The 9,443-nt window shown below is 41.1% G+C and overlaps 1 protein-coding gene across 1 annotated transcript in view; it reads left to right on the forward strand.

Moving 5' to 3' along the window:
* The window catches only part of LOC135915058 (inner centromere protein B-like), a 57,464-nt gene extending 49,941 nt beyond the window's left edge, over nucleotides 1-7,523 (forward strand). The window contains exon 14 of the mRNA XM_065448041.1: nucleotides 5,154-7,523. Within this exon, the coding sequence (XP_065304113.1) occupies nucleotides 5,154-5,308 (155 nt within the window). The 3' untranslated portion in view covers nucleotides 5,309-7,523. The remainder of the gene's footprint in view (nucleotides 1-5,153) is intronic.
* Nucleotides 7,524-9,443: the final 1,920 nt, after the last annotated feature.

Genomic DNA, 9,443 nt, shown 5'->3' on the forward strand with positions numbered 1-9,443 from the left:
GGCATGTTCGACTGTGAGGTCACTCCTTTGAATGTGTGAGCATTGTGCTCTTGCAGTTTGGTTTCCAACACACTCGTGCAAGCGAGCAGGGAGAATCTTTTTTTCATCCATAAAGTGCAAAAGAAATAATGCAAATAGCTTGTTTTTGTATTTGTAGTGGGCCAAATCTGAAGTCTAAATCTGTTGGAAGGTCAGGCATTAGATGGTCAAAGTTGATGTGGGAAAAGAAATTGTGGTATCATCTGCATATAATGTGCACTGCAAAGAAGCTAAACACTGGGGGAGGTCATTAATGAAGTTTAAGAAGAGAATCGGGCCCAGAATAGAGCCTTGAGGAACACCACCTTTTACAGTAATTGGATCCGAGCTTACACCATTATTAGAAATGCGTGGTTTCCTATTGTTCAGAAAGCTCCGTAAAAGGTTTGAGGCTGGTCCAGTTATGCCATAATGCTCCAGTTTTATGAGATGCAAGTTGTGGTCAATAAAATCGAAATTCATCGCCAAGTCAATGAAAATCGTTCCGGCATAAGTTCCAGTATCAATACATTTTTTTAATTACGTCAGTGAAGTTTGCAATAGCTATATTCGTAGAAAGCCCCTCGTGGAAACCAAACTAATTAGTGGGAATATCAAGCTTTGTAAAATATTTACTGAGACGGATTTCAGTTAGTTTTTCTAAAACCTTATCTAGGAAAAGAAGCATGGAAATTGGCCTGTAATATTCCACAAGCTTACAGTCACCTTTTCTAAAGACAGGCGCTACCTCTGCCTCTTTAATCTGTTGAGAAAGCACTCCAAGCTTAAATACCAAGTTAAATATGTGAGAAAGCACAAGAGCAACCAAAGGTCTAATTAATTTGATGACAGCACTTATCTAAACCCATGCCCTTGGCACGCAAACTGGTAATAACCGATTGCACTTCTTAAATAAAGTAAGTAGAGAAAGTTATCAGAGAAAGACAAGACGTGTTAAAAGTTTGTGATACCTGGAGCACTGTTAATACATAAGCCATCCCGAACAATCGGAGTCACTTGCTTAAGAAGCTGATTAAGCAGCTTCCACTTTCTTTGAGTCATTTGCACAATTCTGAAACAGCCGACTGTAATAGTGCCGCTTAGCTGCTTTGAGAAGACAGAATATTACAGCAGAATACTTTTCATAGTGCGATTTTAGTTTGCTGTTAAATGGCTGTCTTTTAGTTTTTTTATGTTATCTTTCTTCTGTAAAGAAGAAACATTTAGTAGTGTAAGGGGCGTGGGGAGCCCCATATCATCTCTTGGATGATATACTTCTTGTAAAGCTGTGTATCGTATCAGTAATGGCAAAATAAAATTGAGACAGTGCAGCCTCGGGATCTACGAAATTTAAAAAATGTGACCAGTCAGTGTTCAAAATAACATGGGCAAATTCATTGCTATCAAAGGATGTACAAAGTGAGGCAGAGGGACATGAGCTACAGAATTACTAAGGTAAAGAAACAGTGCTGGGTGATCGCTGATATAGCAATCAAGTGCACCACAATAGATAGGTTCATCGAAATTTGAGAGTATGTGATCAAGTAACAAAATTTTATCATTAATGCAATGAGTAGGCACTTTTATCAAAGACTGTAAACCAAACTAGAGAAACAGCTGATGTAATTGGTACAGACATAGTTTGAAGTGTCAAGTAGGTTAATATTAATATCGCCCATTATAAAAATATTCTTGTTCTCGAAAGGTAATTTATCAAGTACATCAACAAAAGCATTACAAAAATCGGCAGTGTCAGAAGACGGAGAACGGTAAATGGAGGCAAATACGAATTTCTTTTTTTTAATACAGTGAAGCTTCGTTAAACCTTAGTTGGCCGGAGCTCAGAAAAGGTACGTACTAAACGATAGTACTGCTTTGAAAAGTACATGGGAAAATTACAGGACATGCCAACTCCTCCACTGTTTATGAAATATTCCATGTTCAGGTTGGATCAATCATACTATTTTAAGTTATTCCAAGTAATTCAACAAAATAAACTATATGAAGAAAGTTTATCGAAAGACTATATTACTCTTTACGAGAACAAAGGAAACAAGCGCCTAAAATAAGAGCTAATTATGGAAAACAAAGTGCTGCTTACCAGATGCATCATATTCTGAATGTACTTGCAGATAGACTGAACATTAAAGCTAATAGTAGTGCCTTTAAAAAACAAGCAAAGACCTTAAGCAAAGAACGCTCGGACTCTGGCACGGCGCCGAAATGATGCTGATTCCAAGCGCCCTCTGCATTTGCGCTTGGAGGCCGTTCCAATCTCTGAGGCTCATCGTTGTGCCGGGCTGACGTACTGCCATGATCTTGCAACAAAACCTGGAAATACTACATGTTAACAGATACGTACACAATAAGCTGGTATGGTTTATGCGGATACAAAACGTATTATGTTCAGTGGCCGCTGAGTCAGTAATTTGAGTTTGAGTTTAAGCGGGTACGGTTTAACGAGGTTTTACTGTAATGCTGAATGGCTGAAGTTCAGTCCAAATGAATTGGCATTTCACAAGACCGATTTCAACATCTGTATTGCCCAGCCTTAGACATCCCGCAACGACACCAGATATCCAACACTATCCGGACCGAGATCATTATTCCCCCGTTTCAGAAAAACGTGAGCACTGAAAACAGCGGTAGACGTAAAGCTAGGGCGGCGGCACTTTGGCAATGCTACAAAAACCAACCTGCCATATACATGGATGCGGCTCGCACCAGTGATGGTCGACACACCATAGCCGTCACTACTGATGATGGACACACTATCAGCTTTGCGACGGTTAAGACATCTTCCATTGTGGAGGTGGAAGAGGCCGCTATCGCCATGGGCACTTCCATCCCAAGCACCAAGATTATAATATCCGACTCGAAAACAGTGATTTGTAACCACCCCTCAGGTTTTATTTCCCCTCAAGCATTCAGAATCGTCAACAAAGAACTCAATCAATTGAAGTTAGTGTGGGTACCCGCTCATGCGGGCAACCCTGGTAATGAGGCCGCCCACCTAGTCGCCTGAGCAGCAAGTAACCGGGAGGTGGGCTTGCCCGACGAGGCTGATCGACATGAAGGTATCCACACCTTTAACAAAATGACCGTTTATTACCGCAAATCGAGGTGAATATATCCATCCCCGCACGAGACACTGACAAGAATACAGGCCACTAACCTCAGGAGAGTACAGACTAGGTCTGCAGTTAGTCCAAAAAGACTAGCTGCAATGACCGGTGGGGAATATCCACTAAACTGCACATTGTAACTTCCCCCTGGCGGACCAAGATCACATCTTGTGGGGATGCCAAAAGAACCCTCCTCCGAGAGAACTCTTTAGGCGAACTCCTTCACACGAAGAGTGGGAGATGAAGAAGAAAACTTACAACCCGGGAGACCAGATACGGTTGGTGGAATGTTCTGATAGCGTCGCGGCGAAGCAGACGCCACGCTAGCCCACACCGCTGGTAAAGAAAACTCCACTCAACCTTGACAATAAGTTTTCTCTCTATCTCTCTCTCTCTCGATACAAAGATTGCAAAGCCTCCATGAGCGTCGCTGTTACGGTGAGAGAATTCACCATGGTAATTTCAGAAATTGCATAAATTTCTTTCACCAGAAGTGCAGTTGCAGAAAAACACAAAACGAAAAAATTATGCTAAGGTGATGAAGAAGTGTGTGAATATGACCAAGATTCTTTTTAAGACTGGGGACATTAAATTGAATGGCAGAAAAATGGTCATATTTAGGTGAGGCATTAGCGAGTTGGTGCATCATATTCTTATCTTGCTTTAGCTCAACTTAGTTCGAGTATGAAGGAAAAGGACAGGATGAGTGCATCCTGTCACCTCTCCTTTTTCCTTCATGCTCGAACTGAGTTGCACTAAATCAAGACAGTAAAGCATTAGCAAGTTCACTCGGTAAAAGTACGTCCATGACCAATATGGTAGTTATTACATCAGCCTTATCTTAGCGTTCACACATCGAAAATATTTAGATGAGATTCGGAATCAACCCAAAAGACACATCTTGTCATTATTTTCCTAGCCTTTGACACATTTGTCTGTCCAGACAGACATCCATTCTTTCTGATTATTTAGCGAGCACGCCTTGGAAAGCAGGTTTTTGTTCTTGGGTGTTAGGTGGTCATTAATAAAAATGTATTTTGACTAGAACCAGAGAACCCAAGAGAAGAGGTTGCAAGGCGAGCCTTAGAAACAAAAGCAGCTTGCTTTTGCATTGAACAAAATTCAACAGTGTTCTTTGGACATGCTACCTGAGTAGGGACTCTATGAACAGTATCAAAATCAGTTACAGACACGGGGTGGTCTTTTTTTAAGTTTCTTCTTTGGAAAATTGTTAACTGAGACATGTATGTATCATTTCATTGCTTATTTTGAGATGGATATATCAAGATTGGTGGCAATCCCACAATTTCTGCTAAGTAGGTATGACTTGGTTATTACTTGGCTTCAAATGTGTAACTACAATATATATGCCACAGAGGCAATGAGTGAAAGTTGAAGCATTTTGATAGGCCATGTGGGTTATGTTTAGTCTAGCCTTTGCATAGGCTTTTTATCTGCACCCCTTCACATCCCTTTGGTGCTCAATAAATCTGATGTGATTTGAATTACATTATTTGCCACAGGCGATTTCTGAACAGTTGGTTTTATATATTAAAGATAAATGTTATAACTGAGTTTTATTGCAATTAACTTATCTTCTGCTCCCTGATCACATGTATATTTGGTACATTATAGCCATAGACTTCTTTCTTTTCATTGTAGTGTGTGCTTCTCTTTTATTCCTCTTTCCCTTAAATCAAGACATTGGAGTCACTGGAGAAGCGAAGGTGAAAAGGCAGAGACATTTCATAGTCTGTAGAGACTCCTTGGTCAGTTAGTATGTCCAAGGAACCTGTATAGAATCTGAAACTGTTTTTTCACCTTTGCTTGGTCAGCGACTGCTACCTCTTCGTTCATCACGTCTCCCAACCAGACGAAAATTTTCGTCAAACTTCGTACTACATCTTCTTTTCCTTGTGAATTAATTTTCCCTTCATCCCTTCCTGTTGGTGTTAGTAAATCAGCACCTCATCAGGTTTTCTTTTTCCTCCAATCTTGCTTCTCATTTAGGTGCTGCCTTGAACAAGCTTGTGGCGCAACAGCACGCCAAATCAATTTCAGGCCTGGAGTTCTTTGGTGAGATGCCCGTGCCCAACTTGGACAAAATATTCCAGCAGAAGAAGAAGTATTTCAACAAGCGCACGAGCTCCCAAATATGGGATTGAGGATTTGAGGGCTTGTATATTGTGTAAGAATTGTGGAGTAACTGCTGATTACCCTGCCCTCCTCCCTCCAGTTTTTAACTTGCTGTACATGTGCAATGACGAACATTTTTCCGAGATGTGTCTGCACAGTTCTGTATTCTCATTTTGTCATGTTCTTTGCAAGATTTTGAATTGTTTTTATTTTACCTCTGCAGACAAGCAAACGAACGCACTTCAAAATCGTTATGTGCATGCTCACGAAGGCTAAAGAGCCTGAAGTAGATAGCTGCTAGGCGACTTGCTTTTATTGTGCAAACCATGTGGACTCCTAGATGAAGGCGTCAGCAAGAGTTAACCCGCTGCCTCTTTTTAATTCCTTTATTTCTTGCTTTTTCCTTTCTCTCTATCTCTCTCTTTTTCTCCCCAACCTTTTCACACCCTGATCCAATATTCCAGGCAGTACAAATTGACCTTTGCATGGCTTACTCGGAGACGGCCATCACTTCCACATCAAATTTAAATGTTCAAATAACCTGTAACCTAGGTCCCACTACCTACCTTCCTACTAATGTAGTGCACATGTTTTAATTGCAGTCTGAATTTTTGTGATGATGCTACACCTAACAAATGGAAGCTCAGCAGCACATTGCGACGTATACATGCAGCTACAGTGCACGCTAGTTGCTGGCATAGTCGTGGTCACTGCATCGGCAATCACTTAAAGCCGGTCCTTGTGAATCAAAACTCTCACAGAAGCGGCATAATGTTTTGCATTTCGGACTTGTACCACATGAAACAGGCTAATACCCCACTCAGACGAACAAATTTGGAGATGCTTCGAGCGAGTACACTTGATCTCGCTGAGTGTTACTTTGGCGGCAGGGTGCTAGACGGCAAAACCATGTGTCATTCGGGATTTGTAAGTCTATGATAGGGCATGATTGATATGATTCTGGGAATTTTTAGTTTTAGAAATGGTTACTGTTTTATTGCAAAAGAAAAATGCTTGTGTACGATAACCTCTGCCATCAAAACTAGAAATTCATCTTTTTGTTTGGGCCAGTACAAGTAACGAACATATCCAAAATCTACTGGGTCAAAATAGCAGAGTTCACCGTAAATGGATGTTCCAAGTTTTTCTCTTCACTGAGGTCACCAAGGTGCTCATAACATTTGAAATTACAAAAAGTCTTGAAAATAGAGCCGACTCTGCTGTGAGCATTTATTTATTTATTCTTGAAGCGTAGCAAACGAGGCTACACACTTCAATGCGGTATAGTGAGTCCCTCGAACACACTAGCTGGCATGTGCACTCTACAGCAATGGTCCCTAAGTTTGCCCGCCTGACTCAGGGGTATTAATTAGTCTCGGGGTTAACACTTGCACAGCTGCAGTACATATGCCTTAAAGCAATGATGCTGTTATGCTTTGCAATTTGTAGAAGGAGTAATGTCTGCCTCTTCATGCAATTTACCTTGAGCGGAATTCTCGATCAACTGATAATTTAGCGCCTGAAGATGCTGAGTCCTCCTTCAATCTGCTTCAAGGGAGTGCACTCAGACGTCATTATAATGATGTCGTATCTGGTACAAAATGACTTTCGGTATATCTTATAATCCATTATATCCATGTTTACCATGCTGGCATTCGACTGTATAGAGTTTCTCGGGATGTCTTCATTAAAGTAATGCAGATGTCGTAGTAGCATTTATGTTCGTTTATATTTTGCTCTAGTTAAAATTTTTTTTCCTTTGTTTCTTTAACTTAGCCTAACATACTTTCGCATGCACATTTTCATGTAAGCTCAGCATTGTAAATACATTCTCTCATGCTGTGTCACTTTGTAGCTTAATGTGTATGCACTTAGATTACATTCTGTCTCAGTGAACTCCTTTGCCTTTCCAATAAGTTTGCTGTTTTTACTGTTTTTACTTATTATAAAGCTCCTTGGAGCTTTGTATTTTTTTATTCTGGACAGAATGATTTCATACTGCATTGAAGGCAGACAGTGTACGAAAAGGAATTTACCAGAAGGCTGTGTGCATGCGTCATGTTATTGTTGCACACAGGATCATTTCTTTTCAAGCAGTAAATGGAAGTTCACTTGTTCATATATGGTAGAAAGGATTCACATAGATGAAGCCTTTGTGATGCCTCAATGCTTATGTTTGGTGGTTCACTCTTGAATATGATCTGCTTACCAGCAGTTTGTACATTAAACTATTTATAACCTTAAGTGATGTCTTGTATTACATGTCTATATTAATTTTGTGACTGCACATTGTGCCCTATACATTGTGTGCCCCCCCCCCCTTCTTTTTTAACTGATGTAGGTGCACTGTTGACTTCTGTTGGTTCAACCTCTACAGGGACTCGCAAATTTGTTCATACTATTCATCATCCAAATTAAAATGAGGGCTCGCCAAGCATGGATGCCATTTTTTGGTTTTTAAATGCAGTATATTTAACCAGTATTTAACAGGTCATCTGTGGTTCTCAGTTTTGCTCTTTATAATAGGTGGAAAATCCCGTAAGCCTTTGCATGCGAGTTGCCTTGGCCATATTCTAAGCCCCATCGCTCATTCCCTTTTAAAGCACCGCACAATGTGCGAGCTCTCCAAAGTGAGCACACATTTGCCACCCGATTGCTATGCAATGACTCAAAGAAATAAATAAAACGTAGGCACTGAAAGGTTTCTTCTGTGTGTTTGTGTCTGGCTAGATTGTCTCGTACATGACAAGGAAGGTGCTGAACAGTTGGGTCATGTGATTTCAGCATTGATGTTAGTGGCAGGATACGAAATATATGAAAACCACAAGGCAGAAAAAAAAGCATCTTTCCTGTTTTGTGGTTTTCATTTTGTCCTGTCGCTCCATAACACCTATGAACCAACTAGCCCAGCAACAAGTAATGATATTTCAGCATGTAAGTGCTAAAGGTACAACAGTGGCCCTTCAAGATTTAAGAAAAAGATGCAACCACATGCTTGCCCTGGGGCCACAAAACTACTTGTTTTGTGCTTGAATGATGATGATATATGTGTCGCTTATTTTGCTGCTCAGCAGAATATTTTGTGCCTTCATATTCTTTTGGTTAGTTGCCAAATCCCATAGTGGTGCTCAGGTGCCCTTGCATCAGTACCTCTCGCCCTGGGCAAATAGTGCCAAGGAAGCAGGTTTGGAAGAAAACATGATTGACACTGCTGTGGCAAGTTGACAAGTGTGGCAACTGAAACTTTCAATGAAATACTGTATTCCCCCCCCCTAAAAAAAAATAAAGGAATCCACTTGCTCAACAGTTTGCTATAAATAAAAAAACCTTCATGTTGAGACAAACAGTGCCATCGCATGTGACTTGTTACTATAAAGCCCTATTTAATATAATAAATTATTATAATGCAACATATTGCTATAAATTATAAATTCAACATTTTATATCGTATTTCAACAACTGAGAACAACGCAGAAATGAAAAAGAAAGGAAGAAAGAAAAGACAAACTAGGCGTTTTGCTTAAGATGTACGAATACAATGGTGTAGAAAAGTTAAGATTAGTTTGAAGTTCCCTGCACACGTCGGGGCGATTGAGGGGGTTCCTCTGAACCTCAACGAGTCTGCCCACGAGGCTGCGCGTGGCTTTACCGACCGCGCTGCCCTCGGGTCGGGCGACTCTCTCCCCGGACATCGAGACGCTCCTCTCGCACACAATGAAATAACTAAATTCTTCTACTTAGAGAGAAGGGTTTTCCCCCCGCCTCACTCCAAGTTAAGCAGGCCGCAGGCGGTCACACTAAGATTTCTACAAACGAACTCGTACCCAAATCCGGCGTCCCTTAATAGCATATATCCAGAGATTTATACGAATTGTTCTTGCGTGGCCTGTGGTGAGGTAGCTACGTTGCCTCATATGCTCTGGGAGTGCGGGTCGCTGGGCCCGAAGTTCACCAAGGAAGAGTGGGACGCCCTCCTGCGAAGTCCCGTCTTTGAGGATCAAATCCTGGCCGTCCAGCGCGCCCGCGATCGGGCCGGCAGACTAGATCTGTCAGTCCCGTCGTGGGATTAGCCAGGTGCGCGTTTTATCGCGCTTTGCTGGACCAAATAAAAGTTTATTCACTCACTCACTCACTCATGTAATTAAAAGAATTTTTAAGTTTTGT

Source organism: Dermacentor albipictus, chromosome 1, assembly GCF_038994185.2.
Source record: "Dermacentor albipictus isolate Rhodes 1998 colony chromosome 1, USDA_Dalb.pri_finalv2, whole genome shotgun sequence".
NCBI lineage: Eukaryota > Metazoa > Arthropoda > Arachnida > Ixodida > Ixodidae > Dermacentor > Dermacentor albipictus.